This window comes from Lutjanus erythropterus, chromosome 1 (genome assembly GCF_056507025.1).
Source record: "Lutjanus erythropterus isolate fLutEry1 chromosome 1, fLutEry1.hap2, whole genome shotgun sequence".
NCBI classification, from domain to species: Eukaryota; Metazoa; Chordata; class Actinopteri; order Lutjaniformes; family Lutjanidae; genus Lutjanus; species Lutjanus erythropterus.
The window spans coordinates 5,903,823-5,928,502 of record NC_139317.1 but is presented as its reverse complement, the minus strand read 5'-3'; the positions used below and the strand labels follow the sequence as shown (position 1 = coordinate 5,928,502).

General features: G+C 40.6%; 1 protein-coding gene across 1 annotated transcript in view; it reads right to left on the bottom strand.

Moving 5' to 3' along the window:
* nav2a (neuron navigator 2a) overlaps positions 1-22,654 on the bottom strand; it is a 325,729-nt gene extending 303,075 nt beyond the window's left edge. Inside the window, exons 1-2 of the mRNA XM_084731403.1 lie at positions 22,594-22,654; positions 20,596-21,300 (exon numbers count right to left, since the gene is read on the bottom strand). Coding sequence (XP_084587529.1) covers positions 20,596-20,676 — 81 coding nt within the window. The 5' untranslated portion in view covers positions 20,677-21,300; positions 22,594-22,654. The remainder of the gene's footprint in view (positions 1-20,595; positions 21,301-22,593) is intronic.
* Between the last annotated feature and the right edge of the window lie 2,026 nt (positions 22,655-24,680).

Here is a 24,680-nt window from a genome sequence, read left to right as displayed (position 1 = left end):
CCAGTGTTGCATCACGCTTGTTGCAAGCACCTCCAGAGCATACGTCACTATAATTAGCTTAATTATACTTTAACTGGTTGACACCTGTATGTATCCACTATCAAGCAAGAAAGGCGTTGGCATTCAGGTCATCCTTAATGTTTTGATAGCTAATTAAAGGTCAGTGCTCGAAGTTACCCGGTCTTTATTTCACCTTGTAGTTATAATTCAAGAGCACACTTCATTATATTGTGAAAGAGAGCCATTGATCTGAGACAAATAGATTTCCTAACAGACACTGATTAATTGTCCCAGCATAAAGCAGGAGCCTTTGATGTCCATATTCACCCTTGATCTCCCCGAGCTCGACACATCTTGGACATGGCTGAGGAGAACCAGGTGCGGGTGATCAAGTGTCCTTTTCTGGGTCCTTGATTCCAGGCAGGAGGCCACAGTCTGGGCTCAGCAGCTGTGTATACACCGTTTCTGGATCAATAACAGCAGAGAGCCTGTATTGATTATGTGTGTAAGTGATACGAGCATGGGGGTTGCTATGGAAGAAGAGGAGGGAGGGAGGGAGGTGGCCTGGATTAAGGTAACAGGGATGCAGCCTTGTGGTGACCCTGGTGAGTTGTGTCTGCAGGGTGTGTGTGTGTCTCACTTGCTCTGGTTTGTCATAGAGGACAAAGTGTGCCAAATGTGTGCACAGATTTGTCGTATTATCCATTACAAGCTGACCCCTGAATTCCAAAGCTTCCATATGCCCCCTCCGTGTCCTGGTCTGACTCTCGCAACAGACTGTCCTCACTTCACCTCACCTCGGACAAGACCTTTAACTAATTAGCAACACAAGCTACACCTCCACTGAGACAGTTTTGACGTTCTGGATTGTCTGGACGATGTCTGGAGGGTTTTTATCGATCGTGAGCTGCATAAATCACGATGCAATACTGACGAGAAAATGAAGAAGTAAAGTCTCATCTGTCAAGCTGCTGATCGATGCTTGTATGATCTGTGAATCTGCATCAAGGGCCATCTTACAAAATCTTAACCTGCAGGGTTGGATTCTGCCTTCTTGCCTTTTCTATATAAATTTGATTAAAGGTGTTTTATGAACATTTTGCGTGACTCAGGACTTGTCAATGTTTTGCAGCTCAGCCTGAGTTCAGTCAGGAAGACCGCCTTTAGCCATCATTCATTCACAATCTTCCATCTCTCTTCCACACTTCCTACTCCCGTATAATCGGATGACTGTGGGCGTTCACATTTTTTTTCTGTTAAAACCAATCATACTTTGCCACAGTCTCCATCAGCCAATCATTCTGCTACTGTCAAACTTTAAATCATCTCACTTCTCTGTGCTGTCAGCTGTCATTTTAGACAATCGTTGCAGCTCTCCTCCACCTGTTCATCATATCCAGTGCCAAGTCAAGCTTATCAAAGTTCACTCCTCGTGTCCAGATCTTCAGCATAGACTGCAACTTCAGCTGCAACTAGCCATTATTTTCAAAGTCAAGTCATCGATTAATACTTGTTTGCCTATAAAGTGTCAGAAAAATGTTGATCAGTGTTTCCCAAAGCCCAAGGTGACATCCTGAAATGTCTTATTTTCAGCTTACTGTCAGTTTACTCTCACTGTTGCACCACGATGGGGTCTAATTGTCCAAGACAATTTACATTCTTCAACCTGACGTGCACATGTCAGATGAATAATATTTGTCATTCAGAACAACAAAGTCTCTCCTAACCGAACTTCACAACTAGCTCCGACCACTTGACTAGAGTTGGGTATCGCCACTGATTTCCCATGACAAATTGATTCCTATTTACAAGGTCCTATTTCAATTCGAGTTCAGATTCTACTCAGTATTGATCTCTTTTAAGCCATATGGCTAATGTCATGCTTTTTTTCTCTCTCTCACTGCTAAAGCGCTTCATCCTAGCACTGCCAGGGAAAACCTCTGTATGAACACAAGACCTAACAGGATTAAAGCTTCAGACATTCATGGGAAAATTCGTTTATTAAAAGATATGATTATGAATCAATATCAGATCATTCTCATGAAGATTGTTTGGAATCGGAAAATGTACTTTTTTAAAGCCAACCTTGATAAATTATTTGCAGTCAGGAATGTTAATAGCTCTTCAATTCTATCAAACCCCTAAAAAATTATCTGCCATTCATCTATTATACTCTGCATTTTATTTTGTTAGAAAATACAAGCTGCTAACGCGGGAAACATTCATTCATTTTAGCTTCTAGGTGTTAATTGTGTGGATTTTTTGGTAGTGTAAGTTCTGATATCTCACACATAAAATTACAGTCTGCAGAGATGTTTCAACCCAGGTGGCAAACAATCCAAGAAATCCACTATTGTCCAAATTCCATTTGCATTCAGTCAATTCAACCTGCAAAGAGAAAGCAAGCTGATAAAAGCATTTTAACTTGGAAAACATTACAGATTATAAATCGCATAAATATATTGCTGTTACATGTTGCTTCAGTGTTGTGGCATGTGTGGAAACTGCATTTACTGTAGCTAGATTTTTTGCTGTAGTTCGTGTGTAAGTAATAATTTAACATCATGAAATTACTATAAGATTACTGTCGGCTAAGCCACTGCACTTTATATCTGAGAACAAGATACTGAAACCTTAGTCCTTAATTATAGAGTTGGCTGAGGCATATTTTTTGGATAAATTGCTGTTTTCTTATTGTATATTTACAGTATAAGCAGCAACACGGGGCCTGAGTTTGCAGCACTCTCCTGAGACTTTTCTAAAGACATTACACTGATGTTTGTAATCCACCTGAGTCCTTCAGTTGTGGTTTGCAGAAACAACACCCAGTAGTACTCAAAACTTCAATACTTATTCTTGTACCATATACATATTTACTACTGAGCTTCCCCTGCCTCCTGAAATAGAAACCCTGCCCCGCCTGTCCTCCCAGCTGCCTTTTATTTACATTGATTGTGTCTCAGTTATAGACAGACTCACATGAAAAACATCTGTTCTAACGCCGAGCTTACTGCTCTCCGAGGAATCAAATTGCTCAATTACAGTGGAGCACCATGACTGCAGCACTGCCCTCCAAAATAGTGCTGAGGCAGCATCCAGCAGCCGTCAGGGGGACACGGCACGGTCTCCAGGGAGCACAAACTCCACATCCTGGCCTGCTGTGGGAAATATTACATAAATGCGTAGGTGTATATAATATCTGTGGTATCCTTACTAATGAGCCATTACACTCACAACTGGAATCTAAACACTGTGCTAAGTTATTTTACTCGAGTATGGAACCTGCAATGCAGCCAGGAACACGTCTACAACCTTCACAAAAAACTGCACAAATCATTAACATTCTGTTGATGTTCCACTTAAATTAACTACCAGTTCAGACTAGATACAGATCATGTGTCTATAATTAAAAGGGTCGTTAATATCACGGTTTTTCTAGCTATGGGAGGTAAAGCTCTGATTGAATAAATGCACTAAATGCTCTTACGACTAAATGTTAATGCAGTACCGGCACGTTTTTATGTAATCATCCACCCATTTCATTTATCTAAACCACAAAGAGCATCGTATTCCTGCTAATTCAACAGAGAGGGACCAAACAGTGCAGCTTTGCCTGGTTTGCTTACAGCAACCACAGCAGTAAATGTAATAAGTAATGGGACGTGTGCCATGAACAAAAACCTAAACAAAACTGGTCTCAAACTAACATTATGGTGATAATTTCTGAATACTGTTAAGGCACCTATAAATGATAGCTTTGTATCAAATGATGCAATAACATGAAAGGGATTGTTTGTAGTGATGAACTACAGAGACATACCAGCAGATTCTGCAGCTCTCTTCATCTTTACAGATGTTTATAAGAATTTTCAGCTGGTTTAGGTGTCCAGGTCCACATCTTTACTGTTTTGGTTCATCGTTTTCAGCTGCAGCAGGCAGCTGTTCTCAGCGAAAAACCTCTAAAAGTCAAATGAACACTACCAGATCAGCATCAAGTGGCAGATAGACAGCTGGTCAACAAAACTGACCCTTTAACAGCTAAAGGGACAGATGTTCCTAGGGCTGCAGCTTACAATTATTTTCTCAATTGATAAATAGTTGTTTACCTATAAAATGTCAGAAAATGGTGGAAAATGTCTTTCCCAAAACTCAAGATGACCTCAAGTGTCTTGTTTTATCCACATCTCAAAGATATTCAGTTTACTGTCACAGAGGAGTAAAGAAACCAGAAAATATTCCAATTAAGAAGCTGAAATCAGAACATTTTTGACTATAAAAAATACTCAAACCAGTTAATTGGTTATCAGATTGGTTGGCGGTTGATTTAATAATTGATTAATCATTGCAGCTCTGGATGTTTCCCGCAGGAGATGGAAGAGACCAAAAACAGAGCTGAAAGAGAGCTAAAAAAGACCATGATATGTCAATGTTGTGTTCACAACTTGTTTTCGCTGCCCCCAAGTGGCCAAAAACAGTTACTGCAGGACGATAAATTGCAAGTTATAATAAATTTTTTGTTGTTGTTGTTAAAAAGTGGCATAACATAAAGTGAAATACAAAAAAATGCTCATGAAATTAAAAATATGGGTGGAAGCAGAGGTCCTGGTGGCTCAGTTGGCAGAACGGATGCCACATGACATCACCCCAATTTCGCTCCCCTTTTCTTGTTGTATCTTCAGCTGTTCTATCTCAAATAACAGCAAAAAAACACTGTTTTTTTATGAGTGCAAAAACACGTGCAGGCATACAATTGCATTTCATCTGTCTTATCTTACAATTTGATGCATAAAGCCAAAGATACACTTGCTTTTAACTTGAGTTCGCACCCGCATTCATGCGCACAAGCAATGGTTGTGCGCGAAGTCAGACATTAACGCTACGCGAATGCAAGTGTATCACCGTCCTATGTGCAACGGTGATTTACAAATTGTGACTCTTTCAAGTGTGTTCTCAGTGAGAGAAAACGTTTATGCTTTTGTTTGAGAATCAACTCCACATCTGACCATACAAAAATGTTTCCAATTATCAAACTGTTCAAGTGGTACAACAGTTACAAATGAAACGTCTTCAGTTGTATATAGTTGGCATTTGCTATCAAACATGCAAAAATAAAGAAAAAACCTCTGAGGAGCAAGCGCCATTCCTCAAGTGCAGAAACAAGTAGTCATAATTAGCTGCTTCCCACCTCTGCATGCTTTAGAAGCTACTTATCCCTCAGATTCAACACTAGCCTGCCTCCCTTGCAGCACACTGACTAGAGAGTGCATTAAAATGCGGAGAAAAGACACAGCGGTGTCTGGGAAGGTGGAGAGAAGCTGGGGGAAGGTATCGGAGACAGGAAATCATTGTCTGATTCATGACTTCATGTTCAGCGGATTACACGCTGGGAGAGACACTGGTGGAAAATCTGTTCCATGAATAAAACAGGATTATTCATTAAGAAAGATAAAAACAAGCGTTGAGGCCTAATCCCTCCATAGGATCGTAAATAAATTATCTCGTATTATCTCATGGAAGCTGCATACCAACACAAGTAGTACAATGGATGAGCTCGGATTTCAAATAAGACGCGTCCAATTACCACTTGTAAGTACGCACTATTATCTGTGTACTTGTATATGAATCTGGGTTAATGTTTGTGGCTTTATTTGTGGGATAATATGAACACAGGTGGTGCCATGATCTTCTCTGAGGTGAAAAAATTATAATATAATAAAATTATAAATTATGAAATGAGATCAAAATTTCAGCAACAACAGCTAGAAGAAAAATATCATTTTCCTTGTGGTAAAACAGGCCTTCAGAGAATTTAAAGGTCCTGTGTTCCCACAGTACCATTGTTCATCATCATGGTGCCAATTGTGTTTCCCCACAACCCCGCAGGCAAACGCTGTCCAGCAATATTTCATTGAGCAGGACAAGGCAGAAATCTCTATTTCTTACAACAAAGGAGACTGATGTAGAAAAAGCTTGTCCACCTTCCCTCGTCTCCACTCTCCTTTGTCCACACCCTCCTACTCCACTCCTGACTGAGCCGGAGAAGTATCCAAGTATTACAGTGTACCAGGGTGTTTTAAAAACCTGAAGCTATGATTTTCAATACAGTCAAAAATACAAAAACTCCTCTTTCTATTAAACTGATACACAGATGCTGTGTTCAGGTGAACTGCAACTATTTGTCAATTATTCAACTGACTGTCAGCTATTAAAATGAACACTTTAGTCAACTCCCCATAATCAATTAAGTGTTTTGGATAATTTTTTAAGAAAAAAAGACAAAATTCTCTTATTTCAGCTTATTAAATGTAAATATTTTCTGTTTTCCTTACCCCTCTATGACAGTAAACTCAATAATTTTGGGTTATGAAAAAATCAAGACATTTTACAAATTGATTAATCATGAAAATAAACTACAGGTTAATTAACAATGAATAAAAATTGTTCATCCCAGGCCTACCACATGCCCTGACAGAGGTCTGTCTCTACAGGCTTGGGTCTACCAAATTATTACGTGACGATGTCCTCACCAGCTGTAGTCGCTGCCACTTCCCACTGTCACTCTGAAGACAACGTCCAACTGTTTCACTCAGCCAAGAAATCTATGGCTCCCGTCTGCAGCGAGGGGAGCCGGCAGGACAACTCTAACTTCCTGTCCGGGTAAGCATCAGACATATGTCCCCATGACGGGTTTTAAAAGTGTCTCAATCTCTGCACAGCATCCTCGTAACTCAGCTCTGTTCAGCCTCTGAAGCTTGAAACAAAGTTCCTCAGCACAGCTCGCCTGCTAAACTAAGAAAACAATAGTGCAAAAAAGGGGTCGCAGTAAAAGCAGTCCACAGACAAGAAACACGCTGCCACCAATGTAACCGAGCATTTTCGGTTCCCTCATCTGTTGTTTCCTAACTGCTGGAAAAGTGAAGGGGGTTAGCAGGAAAGGCTAACGATATCAGTATCCTTGTGCCAACAGCATCTCCTCCAGTGTGATCGTATCCCTTCTAGAAGCTTTGTTATCAAGCTTTGAACTGCAGCGTCTTTTTGGAGATGGAAAATAAATCTGTGATGATAAATGTTCTATCTTAAAAACAGTTAGCATTGTTGTGTATTAATATGTACATGCGCTGACCTAAAACACACTATGAGTTTGACCCTTCAAAATCAGATTTGCGGTGATGATGGTGATAAGCTCAACCCTGCAAGATGCATCATGAACCGCCGTTATCATCAAACCCCTGAACAACGTACCTCTTGAGAAAGAGGCAAACTTCATCGTTGTATCCTGTCATCATGTCTCGCTTAGGGCTGCAACTAACGATCAAGTTTTATCATCGATTTACCTGCCGATAATCTTCTCAATTATTTGATTATTAGTTGGTCTATAAAATGCTAGAAAATGGTGAATTAAGGCCCAAGATCACATCTGCAAATGTCTTGTTTTGTGCACAACCCAAAAACATTCAGTTTACTGTCACAGAAACCAGAAAACATTCACATTTAATGAGCTGGAATCAGAGAATTTTGGCAATTTTTTCTCATTAATATTACTCAATCCAATTAATAAATTATTAAAACAGTTACCAATTAATTTAATAATATTTATAATTGACTATTCAAATAATTGCTCTGTTTTGTCCGTATCTGTAAGCTTTCAGAAATTATGCAGAAACACAGACAAAAAGAACACAGCATGCTGACAGAAGGCTCTGTCAGAACATGTATGCATATCTAACATTAAGCATAAATGAGCCTTAAATAAGCAGCTTTAATAAGAAAATAAAAAGGGGGATATGACCAACAGCAAGAGCCACATATAAACAGCGTAACTTCACCGAAAACTCACAGCAACTCTCAGGGGAAAGACTACCTCATTTACAGAGGGGTTTTAAATCACGATGTTGTGATGGTAGAAGGCTCAGTTCTGGCATATAGCATCTACCATAAACCTAATGAAATGTCAGGAGGGTTTGAAGGTATGAAAAAATAGCCTAGACACCGCCCAAGTCTAATCTTGACTATTTAAATTCCTCTCCAAATGTGATGAATTTACATTACGGGCTCAATGAGGCTGCGGAGTGTGTGTGTGTGTGTGTGTGTGTGTGTGTGTGTGTGTGTGTGTGTGTGTGTGTGTATGGGAGGAGGGGATTGGCTGGAGGAACATGAAGAACCTCCAGCTCCACACTCAGGGCTACAGATAAAAAAAAACAGCACCCCTCATCCTCCTTATCAGTTGGAAAATTCCTGGTGTGTAAAATTCAATTCCAACTGTATTTCCCAGGATGAAGATGAGAGGGCAGGGACTGGAGAAAACATAATGTAGAGAGGCTGGGACAACTGCTTTTAAACACACACACACACACACACTGCAGACACAAGATAACTCTGTCCTTCCAGAACAAAGGCTGAAGTGGACTCACATTAAGGCAATGAGGCAAAGAAGGACCCACTTCCAGGATCGTGCGTGCAGATCTTCTGGCACAGTGCAACAACGCGATGCAATGCTGTTTTAATCGACCTTCCTTTTTCTGTCTATTCCAGTCACATACAACCTGAGCCTGGAGCTGTTCTGACAGGTGCTGCACACGGATTTTATATTTTTTATGAGCTTGAAATGGAAAAACAAATGCATATCTAATAATATGAAATATAACCACTGGCAAAGCCCCATCAAAAATATGCTCTTAGAGTAAAAATAATTAAACAGTGAAAGTGGCAGCAGAATTTATATCTGATAGAGGGCAGACAGCTTTAAAAATAAGCTCTCCACAGATATGATGAACGCTGGAGCTCAGCTTTAATTTTAACTTCATTATTCACTGAAATGAAACCAAAGACAGAGGAGTTCTTAATTTATAAACACTGTTCCCAATTCACAGCCACCTGCTAAAATGATTAACGGTGAAAACAACGTGTTGTTCTCCATGTGTTGTGAGTGTGGACACAATGGGCCGCGGCACAGAGGAAACCCCGTCGCCACGGGAGCGAGCTGAAGCACCTGTTCATCAGCAGAGCACCTCCCCTGAACCAGACTGAACCAGATCCTGCCCACTGACCCCCAGACAGGGATTACAACGTTGTGCGAGTCAGGACAGCCGGACCGTCACACACCCTGCTGGGCGTGTTGCTGACAGCACCATTTCTCCAGCCTCGTAGACCCGAGCTGTCGCACAAACACACAGCAACTTCACTCACAACTCTGCTGAAAACGTTTGTGTTCAGATGGTTTTTTTTTATGTTGTTTATGTTTACATGTTCTTGTATGTTTTATTGTGTTATTCTGATGACTGTTGGAGAATGTGATGCAGACAAATTTCAACCAATAAGTGATTTTTGGGGCCGATTCTGCTATTAGATAGGGCTGGATGATGTGGCTTATAAATAGAAGGTATTCTTAGGCTATTTTGCGATATACGATATATAACTAAATATATATAATGTAAACATTTTCTCGAGCTGGGCATAATAAATTAAATAGGACAATATTTTTGATACCTCCATATCGATATTGCAACTATATTGGAGGGATGACTAGTCGTGGGGACAATTTTATGCCTTTTATCTGAATGGGACAGCTGAAGATATGACAGGAAACAGGGAGAGAGAGGGGCGGGACAACACGCAGCAAAGGAGCACAGCAGGAATCGAGCCCGTGGCCACCACAGAGGACAAATAGTCTCAGTAATGTGGATATAAGTAAAGGCAAATAATAGAAAAGTCTGGTAAGCTCAGAAAATGACATCACTTCACTGTAATGTAGCATTTAAAACCAGGACAAGACAACAAGTCATATCACAATATAAGGATATCCAAAATCTAAGGTGATGTCTATTCTCATATCATGATAGCAATATAAAATTGATATATATATTATATAAAGTCCTGGCCTACACATTAAATTCTGTGGACTTGAAAAAACAGTAGTAATCCCTGCAAAAATCACTTCATAATGATATAAAATGATCCTTCCCTGTAATGTTGCAAACCGTGTTGCTAAATCAGTCAAAATAATTGGACTTCAAAATCATTCAGCTGCATTATAAAAGAAAAAAGTGAACATAAAAAATCTATTAGGGTTACAAATGTGAATTTCCTTCCACTGATAGTTGAAAGCCTTAACAAACAATTAATCATTAATAATTTATAGATACAAAAAGCAAATCTTTTTCTGTTTTTTAAGTTTTATTTGTACAGTTCTAGTGGTACATTAGTTTAAGTGAAATATTGTTCACGAGGCACAAACAATTTAAACGAGCAGGCGGCAGACAACAATCTGGATCGAAAACAGCTGCACAATTGACAAACAAATTATTGGCAGACCAAACCAAAACATGAGAAAACCTTTGAGCTCTGGAGGAATAGTGCACGACATACATTATCGATTAATGAATTTTTAATCTGTTAAATTCTTACGGGCGATGACTTGATGAATAAATAATCATTAACATCTCTACAATCTGTTTGCCAATGTGGACCAATGTACAGTGTAGCTGTGTTAGGCCAATACTGGGCCAATAATATCAGCTGAGTGATATATCTATCTCTTTTCATAAATGTGGATATTTGTAGAGTTATAATTCAGCTGTGTGTTGTGCTGGTTCCAACACAGAAGTTTATCCCCGGTTTTTTTCCATCACTTGAGAAAATTAATGGAGGCTTAGGGCAAAAATACAGTCTTGAATTTAAAATAAACTGTTCAAGCAATTAAAATGAGGGGGAAAATATGCAGCTTTTATGTGTGCACTTGCATTTCAATTGGCTGTTTCATCTCTTGTTTTGTTACATGAAATTAGATAAGATAACACTTATGTTGGTTTATCTTTTATTCTGTTAAATTGTCTTATATTGATGTCTGAGTGCAACTGTTGTGTTACAAGTGTGTTTCCACTTTGACAAGATTAGAGTTTTTTTGGTTCAAGAAAAAAAACTGTTTTTGGACTGAAGTAGCAAAATATGTCTCTCATTATCAAACTGTTTATATAATGTGAGAATACATGCTTTATGTAGGCTACATGCATTGAAAAAAAAAGACCAAAAATGACCCTGACACTCAAATTGGAGGCGATAGATTTCTTTGCAGGGTCATCCAGGATGTCCTTCCTGACACGAAGCTGAGCGGGCGTTTGGTATGTGAGGGGTCGGTGTTTTAGGAGGCCCGGCGAACCAATCATGATGCCCCATATCTGAAGTCCAGGCCATCCCACCAGCCCCTGCCACCTGTCCTTCACCCTCCCTCAGGGCGCGGGGAGAGGGTGAGGGCCAGATGGCTCTTGAGGGCCAAGCAGCATCCTGAGTGCAGCATCCTCCCCACCCCCAGCCTCTGAGCTTACATGCCTGGTCCCACCTCCACCCTCTGACCCTCCTCCCCTTCCCCAATCCAAACCCCTGAGCCCCAGCGCTCGTCAGTGCTGCATGACTGGGCAAACACAGTCCTTCACCAAAATAAATCCCCTGTCTCTCCTCTGCAGCTGCCTTGGTTTGCAAGAAAAGCTAAGCCCCCCCCCCCCTCCAATCTTACTGGCAGGACGGCATTCCTGACATTAAGATTTCTACTATCACAAAGTGCCAGGACCTGCTCCTCATGCTGGTTCTTTAACTGGAAATCTTTAAAGGAAATGGTTTATATCTGCTTCAGCTACAGAGTACCTGAGCTAAATAAGATAATAAGAGCCAGCTGCTGTGATCCCTAAAGATGGTAACCACTTATCTGAGTGATCCAGTCGGGGGCTGGCTGGAAAACAGCAACTGTTAAGAGGGATAATGCCTACAATAGGTTCTAAATAATCTCACAAGGTTGCTCATTTGTCATCACGCTATCCCATCTCTCTGGTATTACATTCAATTAGTTTCAGATAGCGGCAGTGCAGAGCAGCTGGCATGCACAATCAATCAAACCCTGTCAATGACAAATTGTCACCCCTCTAGTCACTCTCCATATCCAGGCAACAGGCCAACGTTACAGTGAAGAGATGATCACCAAGTCTAATGGATGTCGCAACTTGGGGTCTGAATCTAGCGTCAATTCTCGCTGTGAGCGGAGAGAGGGTCCATTATTCAAATGCATTCGGACGCCAGCAACAAACGATCATCGCAACTGGTTGAAAAGGTGCACAGTGTGTCGCAGACAGAGAAATGGCCCTCAGCTTGTTTAAGAGAATAATGTAAGAGGGCACTGACTGCAGCAATCCGAGCGGTGGTTAGCACAGATGTTGCGGTGCTAATGAGCAGGTTGGCCGCTCAGGGAGGGTACGGCCACGGTGACCTTGCCCATATGTCTGGCTAAGTGTCCACTGCTGGAGGAAACACAGCACACAAAGCAGCAAATGCAAGTTCTTCTTCTGCTGCCTTCATTATTTTTACAAACACGGTACATATAGTTAAAGCATCACACAAACAGTGTAAAGTGATTATCCAATTTAGAGGGCTTAAAGGTCCAGTGTGTGAGAATATGGCAAAAATGAAAGATAATATTCATTAGTATGTTTTAATTGGTGTCTTAACAGCTGGAAATAAGAATTGTTGTGTTTTCTTTAACTTTCAATATGTCTACAGAGGGTGCAGATGCTCTTCCTCCAAGGATGCCATGTTTGACTGTTTTACAGTAGCTGTAGATGCAGATGCACTACCTGGATGTAGTAAATTTTAAAAAAAAAAGGTCCTTCTGAAGTAGCATGTCAGACAAAATTAAAGCTGAAAGGTGTTAATCGCCAAGTATTTTGATAATCTATTAACTTTTTTAAGAAAAAAAGTCAAAATTCTTGGATTTCAGCATCTTAAATGTGAATATTTTCTGGTTTCTTTTTCCCCTTTATGATAATAAACCGAATATCATTGGGTTGTGGTCAAAACAAGACATTTGAGGACGTCTTTTCATAATTTTCTGATATTTTATAGACCAAACAACTAGTGATTAATCAAGAAAATAATTGTCAGATTAAATGACAGTGAAAATAATTGTTAGTTGCAGCCCTAAACAACATACAGGATGTTGAAAGATCCATATCAAGGTAATTACAGCAATTACATTACTTAGAACCAGTAATTACTGTTGCTAAAAAAACCACAAAGTGATCCTCAATTGATCTCACGCCTCCAGTTGAGGTGTTTTTCAGGTGCAGGGAACTGAAATGAGCTTCCTTCTCAGCTTATTTGGGCTGAAGAGCTCAGACAACTGGAGGGAAATGGGAGTAGAGACACTGCGACTGCAGTGGAAGCAGCCAGTTAAGGTGGTTCAGTATCTGGTCAGGACGCCTCCTTGATGCCTCGCTGTGGAGGTATTCCAGGATCATCCAGGGAGATCGAGAATCTGTTGCTGGAGGGATTAGATATCCAATATGCCATGGAAAAAAAAACACAGGATCCTCCAGGAGGAGCTGGAGGAGGTAGCAAGGGAAAAGGATAACAAAAATAATGCCACCCTTAAGCTTATTATATTATTATCTTTTTAAAAGTGCCACCCATGAGTCTTCCAAGTATGGCAGCCATGGGACGACTCTCTAAGCTCACTAACCAGGCTTCTCCAGCGGAGTATGAGCTGCAACCTGAGGTTCAGGATTAAGTCCATCTTGTGAAGAAAATAAACAAAGCCATGCAGGGTTTCCCACTCATCTGTCTCTCTTAGCTAATTATGAGGTTGTTGGAGAATGACTGCAGCAGAGCAGTCAGCAGCACACACACAACCACTGTAAACACCTCATTATCCTACAGAACCCCACCCAACCGTATCAAACGCCCCCTAATGAGCAGTCAGAAATGACTAGTGAAAATAAATACATAATTTCCAATGGTTCTGATTGAGCAATTAGTGTCAAACCCCTTTCATCCTCAATGGGCTGAATCAATAATGGATTCCATTACAGAACGCTCTCCGTCACCTTGCGAATGCCCTTCATCATCTCTATCAGATGGCAGGAGAAGAGGGTTGAGATCTGCTGTCAAACACAGTCTTCATGTTCTCCTGATCTCCTGTTTGAGGACCTTGCATAACGAAGCCTGCTTTGTGTTCTGGCACTGTGGATAATAAAGATATTGTGAGCGCTGCTTTCTCACCAAACAGAGCTTGAAAACATAACTAAGAGAAACACACCGTTATGTCAACACTGTCAGCACTTTTGCAGTAAATCTGTACAGAATCCACAACATCTCGCTGTTAGGTCAGGATGTAAATCAAAGAGCGGTTCGATCACACAGAATTCAGTGTTTCATTAGCGCACCTTTGAGAACGAGGCCGTGTGGGAGGCAGCGATATGCCAACTGTCCAGTACACTGTTCAGACATCGTTAATCAAAGATCAGCTCACAGCTCCTTTTATTTGTCTGCGCTGCAATAAATAAAGTTTGCCTGTCTAAAATCGTTCCATCTCAATTTCACGCCAGCTCACTGTGCTAGAGAAGTGGTGCAAAGTAATGCTTAGAAAAGCGACCTTCATTTTCAGATTTACAACATTATATTCTTGAGGTAATCTAATTGCTTGACTACGACGCTGGAAGGAGTTTAGGGCTCGACTCTGGTCTCTTTGTAACTCTGTAAGATGTCTTAATACGTTACAGATTTACCTGAGACTTGTCAGAGCAGCCATGGTTCATCCAAGCATCATCTGATTAGATTCTGAATGTGACTTTTTAATCGAGACTCACATTCAGTTGAGGACCGGCTCCAAATTGTCAAATTCTTCAAGTGTGATTCTGAGCATTAATTCCTTTCATCGATTCCAGTATGTTTTTCTAACACTTGTGCAGTAATAATAATAATGATGACATCAAACTCTACTGATGCATCGACGCTGCTGGAAACTAGACAACAAGAAGCAGTCAGGGCGGAGAGAAAGAAACTCTCCAAAGAGTGGCTTAATTTCCCAAAGACAGATGGCAGCAGTGCTTGTTCTAATGTCTGTAAAATGATCATTTCAAGTAAAGGTGCAAACACCTGCATTATTACAGAAATGTAAAACTAGGGAATCCAATATCTGATAAGAGAATTATGCTAAGCCTCTGATATTGGCCTGGATCTGTCCCAACTTTACCAGCAATGTGTTGAAACACATTTCTGTGCAACATGGGCTTAAATGTGAGGAATGCCATATATTTGACAATGTATGCATGAGTGTAACTGCATCCAGGTAGCACATCCGCTGAGAGCTTAAATAATGTTACAGTAATATAAGCATCACACAGACAAGCTTAGCAGGCTTTCTTTGACCAACAAAACCTAAATAAAAACAAATGTTGCACAAATATTCTCTCATTAGCTCCATTTTAAAGGACAGAGAGACTGTTGCTACAGCCAGCTCTTAACTTCAGCTAAATCAAACAGCGACATCATGCCTTTTTTTTCTGTTTCTATATGACTCAGAGAGAATAAAACAGTTGCACTGACACTGAAAACCTGTGCAGGCCAACCTTTTCCCCTCACACCGGGAGCGGAAATCAGGAATCCATCTGGGAATCGATAATGAATCAAACCAATAATGGCATTAGTATCAAAATCTTATCAAATCCCATTCCTAATAACATATGGCTTCATTTTATAGTAACTTTTACTCTGTTTCAATGATTGTGCTCATGCACTCAGCGTGACGTTGCAAGAGGAATAAGTCATTTCTATGCAATATAACTTTTTGGGAGCCAAATAACTTTTGGTCAAACCGAACAACTTCGGATGCTGGTGCAAGACAGCATTGCTGTCACTAGGAAAAGGAAAGGAAAATACCCTCTTCCCTTACTCCTAATGGTGGGGGTTTCTAACAGGTTCTGAAAAGGTTACATGTGATTCTCATCAGCCAGTTAGAGCTACAACGAGGAACAGACATATCGTACATTCTTAATCCTTTCTTGTCAGCAGCTGAACAACTCATAACACTAAAGATGCAATAATCTCATGGAATCCCAGTTCAATGAATACCAATAGACTACAAATAGACAGGTGTCTGATTGTAGCAAAGGCTGCAGTTCTGCTCCATCAAACACTGAGCCTTCATTCACCACAATACAATACATCCCTGATTCTCCTCTAACACTCTCTGCTTTCCCGTGTAGGTCCATGATTGTTCAATGAACATTAATATATAGAGCCGGGGACATGTGAGAGAGTACATCTACAGAGGGTACGAAATCCAATTACCTCCCACTGCGGCGAGTATCACATATAGCATCTTGAACTCACGCAGCCTGGGTAATTGTCGGGGGACATTGAACCTCGCTGCATGGAAGCCTCAGGTAATTCTCCGACAATGGGCGCCCGCGCGTCCACGTTACTACCTCAGTGCTTTCAATTTATTGAAGTCGGCTGATGTCCATTAAGAGGGACGGTGAGTATTGGCTCAGGCTAACAAAACCTCTCTTCCCTGGAGAGCGCCGAGCGTCTGGCCTCGTCTGGTCTCCGATTGATGATGCCGCCACTTTTGCAGCTGCAACTGAGACTTCTCATGAATCCAGACATGTCGCTGCTGATAATTCATGAAGCATGCAAAGGACAAAAACTCACTTTATGAATGGCATCAGGGTTGGTTACCATGGCAACAACAATGCAGATTTTTTTTTTTTTTTTTTTAAGAGTTTGGGGTGAGATTTCCTAAGAATAAAGCTTCATGCTGACACCAACCACTGGACAGAAATGTTGGAAGTCCTTTTGCACCTCAGTGTGTCACTTAGCATCTAGAGAGCAGCTCTGTAGTGTGGAAAATTGGAAAACAGCAGCTGGGACTTTGGTCGCATCAATTAATATTCATGTTCTACATAATCCCAAGTGACTAATTTAACACACCTGATCAAATCAATAATTTACAGGGGGAGGAGCGGGGATGACGGGGAAGGAACGAGAAGGAATAAACCTTTCTTATTAAATCTGATCCCTGGCACACCTTCACCAGAGGGAGGAAAGTCCAACGAATCTCCACATCAACCACTTGGAACAGAACCACTTTCAGCAGTGACCAAACTCCGACATGCATGCTGTGACCTTGGTAGCCTCACTGGCTGTCTGAGCTTCAGCTTGAGCCATGGAGCCCAACCTCGACAGGGCTCAACACTAACTTTCAAAAGTGGCTGCCAGGCTGGAAACCAGGCATCAGTTTTTGGTTGCCAAAACTGAAAACATGGTTGCCATTTTTTGTCCCGTTATATTTTGAGGTATTAGATTCTATGCAGTTCAATGTCATCTTTTTTTTTTTATCTTATTTATTTGCTAACAATACACACAAAAAACAAAACAAAACCCAAAAAAACAAACAAACAAAAACAGACACACTAAAAATAAAACAGATACACAATCAGAACTATACATCCAAATAAACACCAACACACAACGTATGTCGTCACAACTAATACATCAAAACAGACACAACAATCTTGGTAACAAAGTGACAAAATTAAATTTAGATAATTTCATTATTTTATGTATATCTACAGAAAAAAATGTACCCTTCAGGTTCTTGTCAGCCTTCAACTACAACAAATCTTCCCATTCTTTCCCTGCGCTTTTTAAAGTCATTTCTTTTTGCAACATATCCTTCCAAAATAAAATGATGTTTAATAAACATTCTAAAATAACTGACGTGCAAGGACTCCTCACCAGCACCTTTGAAAATAAATCTTTTCCCCAACAGAATAATCATATTATTAATGTAACCACTGGTCTCTGAGATATCACTTGCTAACTTTAGATTCGCTTCTAAAAAGCTGAATCAGAACAACAAGGAACACGTAGCAGTGACACACCGAGCTAACACTGGTGCCTCAGCAGCTGCACAGGCAGGTAGGGTTCTCCTCTCCTGCCCACTCACTCACCAGAACCAGGTCAAGTTGAGGCTGAGAGCTCCTCTCAGGGAGTGACCTGCTGGCTGGTTGGAAAATGAAGCAGGTGGATGAACGGAACCATAGAATATTTTTCATCTCTTGCCAATGTTTGCTGTGACTGGATTGTGATGGACCTGCTGTGGTATACAAAATACCAGATTCCTCAATAATGAATCCAGCAAGTTACCAGTTGCTTGTTTATCTGTTCCCTCCCTGCTGATTCCCACCACAGATTCACAGCAGAGCTTTGCCATTTTTCCTAAAACAGACGCAAGTAAACGCACCACTGTGCAAGTGCAGCATTGTCTTGTTTCAATTCAGATGCTACCAGCAATATTAAAATATCACAAACACAACAAATATCACAAGTTTATTTAATCTGAGATGCACATTTTGCCGTTTGCTGTCCCGGCAAATGTTCTTTTTTTTTCAATCCTTTATCTAAAGCATTCAAAAACTAGAAACAGAGAAACAGCCCTGCAGTCACAGAGAGCATTGCAAGTCTGCAAAATACGAACTAGAGTGCTTAAAGGGATAGTTCACCCAAAAATGAAAATTTTTGAAGGCCAGCAGTATGGAGGCTTTTTTTTTTTCACCATTCACTTAGACTATTTGGGAGATTCTGCAACGCTGTTTTCCTGAAACTCCAGCAGAGTTTTGTGGACTAAAAAACTAAACCTGACCTTCAATCGGCATGAGGGTGAGAAGATCATGACTGAATTTTTATTCTGGGGTGAACTATCCCTTTAACATCCATCCCCTCTCATTATCTTTTTTTTAAGCAATATGCATCCTAGAAACAGAGCATGTAAAGGCTAGTAACAAAGATGTGCGTTGACATGTTGGAAGACAAGCCGGTAAGTTAAAACAAACCAAAAAATTGATTAGGAGACCAAGCAACATTTTCTGTTGTGGAGGAATCAGAATGCAGACCGTGCCTTTAGTGGTTTTCTTATGAGCAGATACGTCCTTGTCTTTATATGTTAAAACGTGGTTACCACTGATGGCACCCACAGGCCAAGAACTGGTTGCCAACCATCACTGCCAGGTGAGGTCACCCACCCAGAGGATTTGGGGATCCCTCCTGTTTTGCCACTGTAGCTGTAAACACATTGTAAACAGAGCTTTGGATGTAGCATGAGAGCTGTAAGTCAGCTGAATCACTGCAGAGGAGCAGAAGAAATCCAGTCTGCCTCCACATTCAAATGAAGACTAATGCGCCGTGAATCAACACAGACATCTATTTAGCCTGCGCAGGGCTGTCGCCCGCTGCCTCCGTCCCAATCTATCACTGCTGCACGTCGCCACAGTCAAGAGAAAACCCTGTATCTCGCATATGTCAACTCATCCAGCTCTACTGTCAGAAGAGAAGCCAGATTTTCAGATTCCGAATGTACCTGATGTAATGTTGAAAGGGTTCATTCACCCAAGGAGAGTATAAGCCTGTTTTACCTTCATCTGAATTCAAACTACAGCTGTGAGGTTTGCGTGCGACAATAGCGCTACATCAACATCATGTGGAAAATGCAGAGCGAAGCTGAAACAGGGAAAATGAGTCACGGTATCAAGTGCACCATCAATCTTAACGCAGACTGCCGAAGTAATTCTACACAACCACAAAGCATCAAAGACGACTGCACAGACGCTTTCATGCTCTGGCTTTGAATCAATGCAGTTATGCTTCCTTTGACACCCAAGTTGGTTTTCCTGCTGAAGGTCAGACTAGGTCACCGTGCAATGATACCAAGACTTGTGAAGATATTCCAATCCCTTCTATGACAAAGTAAAGGCATTTGTGCTTTTACAAGAAGGCAAACAGTTTTGGATCTTCTTTTGAATCTAATTTTGAGATTTCAAAGACCTTGGGAGGTCAGGAGATGTTCTAAAACCTTTAAAATCATGAGTAGCCAGATCAGTTTGTACTTCATCAAGTTAAAGGGACAGTTTGGCTTTTTTTCAAGTGGGGTTGTGTGAGGTACTTACTCAGTGTATTACCTACAGTCGATGGTTGTTGACCAGGATCAGCAGCAAAACATATTTCATGCCTACCGGTAACTTTGAGATTAATTAATTTTTTTGTGTTCAATTTATTTATCAAGACTAATTTGCACAATTTAGATTATTTTAGATTAGATTTAGAAATAAAATGAGCCTATTCTTTTCACACTCAGTCCATTTTTTTTTGTGTCTCAAAGCAAACTGATTGGTACATCCTGCGAAACCACACCCATCCAGGTAAAATACCAAGTTTTTAGGGAGTCCCAATCTGCTGCTGCCTACCACCGTTAGTTTGTGTTATTGTGTGATTTCTGTGAATCTGATCAAACCCTTTAAACCACAAAAGTTGCACAGTAACACAAACACAGACCAGCGGTGGACCAGCAACTTCCACAATGACTGATTTTTACAAATTTAGTCCAAGCACCTCATACAGCTCCACTTCAAATAACCTGAACTGTCCCTTTAAATCTATATCATGAAAATATAAAGGCATTTTAATTACTGCAATTAATCAGTTTTGGATCTTCCTCTGGAATTAAATGTATGATTTCAAAGATGTTAGAGGTCAGGGTAGGTTGTCAAACTCAAACTAATAGAAACTGAACCAGTGAAGATTTCGTACGACATCAGCTGGCATTCAAATGTTAAAATGCTCGATCATCAACCCGCACAGATGCAACTGTCAACACTGAAAGCTTTCTTGTCCACTCCTCACTCGCTCACTCAGCCTCGTTGTACACTTTAGCAGGCACACAACACAGAGCAGACAGGTAGATCTGGAGGATAAAGAATAGATCTGTGTTTAACTCACCCTTTTCTGGTCTTCCAAGCAGTGCAGCACGGGTTTCCTCCTCGGGTGCTGTTGTGGACTAGCCTCTGCTCCTGCCTCCATCTTCCCATAAGTGAGTCTCCCACAGCTAAATATCCAACCTCTCCAACAGAGCTCTTAGGGCATGAAGGGAAATACCTCCTCAAAGTATTTTAAGTCCCCTTCCCACTTCCCAGTTGTGGTGCATGAATGTCTATGCAAAAATAGGAGAAACTGTCTGTCCATCAACTTTGCTCCATGAAAAAGACGACACCCAATCTCTGGGAGGATGCAACCTCAGCCACACGCCTCGTCTCAGTCATATCGTTTCTTGATGGTCTCTCTTTGCAGCTCTTGGTCCTGAGGGGCTGTCCTGAAGTGAGCATCAGGGCAGGCAACGGGAACCTGAGATATCCAGGAGGGTTCTCTCTCCCAAAACCATCACCGCTGCCACGGAGATTCGATCTTAAAGGAGGATGTGAGCATCATGATCCTCTCCGCTGGCTGAGATTCAATCTGTCTGGCCACTGGAGGACAAAAAAATGTGGGCAGGTTTCAGTTTATATGCAGCAAAATGTGTAGAAGTCAGTTATCCAGGGAGAATCCACCAATATAAAAAAAAGAGAAGGAAAATATGTCCAGATGTGCAACAGCTGGTGTCACTCACAGCTCAAAGGTCAAGTGTGACATCCTGACAGTGAACAAGTGCTTGTGAGGAGAAAGAAAACAGAGTTAAACCGGAGCATTAACACAAAAAGAACTTCAGACACTTATTCAGGATGATAGAGAACCTGCATGCAGCCGAGACAAACCACGTCAGTGTTAGGAGTACTCAGATCTTTGACTTGAGTATCAGAACAGTGCAGAAATACTCTGTTACATGTAACAGTAATGCGTTCAAAATTTTACTATAAAAGTATCGGGGTCAAAACCTACTTAAAGTCCAAAAAGTAAATGCATTCTTTATGCACAATAATCCATTTCAGAATGATATAAATCATATTATTGGATTATAATTATTGATGCATTGATGTGTCCAACACTTTAATATTGCAAAGATGGAGCTCGTGTTCATGACTTTATATTAGAGCCTGACTGATATATCAGCCGACAGATATGAGTCTATCACAGATAAATTGTTATCGGCAGGTATGTTTACTGATATGTAAGATTTAGCATATCAGTAAATCTATGACTATTTGCCATCTTAAATCTTTATCATCTCAAAAATCTCATATCGGTCAGACTCTACTTTATAATACTAGGTACCTTTTGAAATTCACTAAAGGATCAAAAAAATTGTAATGTATTCTAACCTATAATATATCAGAATGTATTAATTGATTACATGGGAGTAAAAACCACAACCGTTCCACCTGACATGTAGTAGAGCATAAAGTGTCAGAAAATGAAAATGCGCGAGTGAAAGTACGTAAAAACTGTATTTAAACATAGTAAATGTACTTAGTTACTTTCCACCAATTGAGTTACTGCAAAGTTCCGCTTAACTTGTGAAGTACTTAAATACTGCGAGGTACAATTTGTGTGCATTGCATCTGTGAAACAGCTAGTTCGTGGAGGGGAGTTCGTGTCTCAACAAACCAGCTAATTGCTGCAGGTGTGCGAGCTTTTCCGCATTCAAACCATGAAAAACTCTTATTGAAACACAACTAGCGAACTTTTTGTCAGTCACAAACTTGGTATCATGCTATGTAGTTCTTTTAAGTTGCAGTAAACATAGCTTCTCGGCCTACACTTGGAAATAAACATTAGCTTAAAGAGTTTCAATCCGGAACAAATTGGTTGCCGAAGGTTTGAGCTGCAGCAGCAGCAGCATCCCTGCAGGAGAATCTGAGACCTTCACAGGCTGCCTGACAGACGGGCTGCTGCTCTCAGCTCTCCGCAAACTGTTCGTAATTTCTTCAGTTAAACAACAGTTAACAAACTACGTGCAGAAATAGCCATTAAAGCGCAGCGTCTGTGATAAGAAATGATGCTCACCTCGCACTTGTCTGTTTCCTTCCTTCCCGGTGGAGATGGTCCCTGCCTCGTGTGCAGCGCTGTCCGTTCCTCTGGCTGCGAGCGGAGCAGCCAGCTGCTGCATTCAGGCACTGTCGGAAATGTAGGTCGTTCGGGATGGTCAACAAAATTTCACGTCGCTTTTCATGACAGCAAAAATGATTTCACCTTTTAAAAGACGATTGTCTTTACAAATGTGTTTTCAGGTGATTCTATTTTGTCGTTTTAGCTTGAAGTTTTCAAGTTTTGTTCTCTTTAACTGTATATACTTAGCTTATTTATTTTTTCCAGGCTGTTTTAGTGCTCTGAGCTCGATTAATCACTTAGTTGTTTGGTCCATAAAATGTCAGAAAATGTTGAAAATGTCTTGTTTTGTTGACCACTTCCAAAACATTTAGTTTATTGTCATGGAGGATTAAGGAATCCAGAAAATATTCAAATTTTAGGAACAAAAATTGGGGAATTTGTTGGGGTTTTTTTTTCCTTTATAAAATGACTCAAATCCCAATTAATTTAATAGTTAATAACTAGTCAAATAATCAATTACTCATTGCAGCTCTAATAATCAAAGTCTGTTGTTATTATAGGCAAGAGGAGGGGAAACTGACGTCTTTCATAATTTCATGATCATTTTATTCCTTGGTCCAAACGCATATATGCTTGGCATTGTTATCCATTGTTTTTTCTGTTATTATGCAGACAGACCATTTTTTTTTAACAAAACCCTATGTTGCTCTGGGATACTTTCCCATTTGGAGTGAATGGTTTAATTTACGAGGAGCATTTGAAGGCAGCATCAGGGTCCCACTCGCTCTCTCTCGCAGCCGTAACATTACGTCACTGGGTGCTTCAAGCTCCGCTCTTCTCTCCCAACATCCTTGAAGGCGCCCGTCGGTTTCCATGGTGACTCCCTGTAAGGAAGTCTCTACCGCCACCAAGCGGTGACACGGAGACATGACAGTGATGAAGACGCAGGGCCACTGCAGTTAAATCTCACACTGAGATCACATTAAGCCTTATCATGCCGAAGTTCAATCATGAAATAATTTATTTAATGGGACTTTACCCGCTTGTGAGGACATGGTCTTATTTGATTCAGTGGTTTAGGTTTGCACATGTGCAAAAAGAAGTCTGGAGTGTAGCTTTCTCTGCACCAACAGCACTGTGGTAGAAAATTTAAAGAGGTAAAGTTGGGCTTGATTATTTTTAAATCAAGGTAAACATGCCACACACAGGCTGCGGTTTTTCCAGAATGAGGTTTTGAAGCTTTTCTTTTTCTTTTCTTTATGTTTTCTGAGACAAGTTCAACGTGATAACGAACTTTTATTTAAATGTTTTTTTTTTGTTGTTGTTGTTGGTTTTTTTTTTTTGGGTGAGTATTTTACCAGAGCTTACCTTTTGGCTGGTGCCCTGAGAGCTATGAAGTGCTTAGACATTTAAATCTATAATAATAGTTATATTATAATACCTAAATTTACCAAAAACCCACTGACATGTAACTAACCACGAACACAGGGAGTTTTTCCTTCCTCTTTCAAGGGTCTACGACAAGGGATGTTGCTGTACTGACTGTAAAGCCCCCTTGAGGTAAATTGTGGTTTGTGATATTGGGCGACATAAATAAAATTTGACTTGACTTGAGCATTTTGGGACCCCTGAGGTTCTGGTGCAGTCGCTTGTTATTCCAGCCTTTCTCGACACTCCTCCATTTCCCATCTCTTATTTTATGCTGCTGCTGAAATGTTTCCTGTAAGCAGCTAAACATCATTGCAAAAATTGCCCGATAATCAAATCACGCAAACCCAAGAATCATAAACAAAAAAATTATGTTAATTTGGTTATTTACTGTATAATCTGGTTAGAGCGTGCATCCGTGCATGTAAACATGATGCACGAGTCACAGCTGTCTTAAACTGGAGAACATAGATTGGTTTCCCAGAACCTCGTCCGTGACAGCTGAAATGGCAATAAATGTCTTTCTGCAAGAGAAACATGATAAAAACCCAACAACCGTGGATCATTGTGTCATGTTCCCTTCAACATTAGGCTCAACAAATATTTAAGTCACC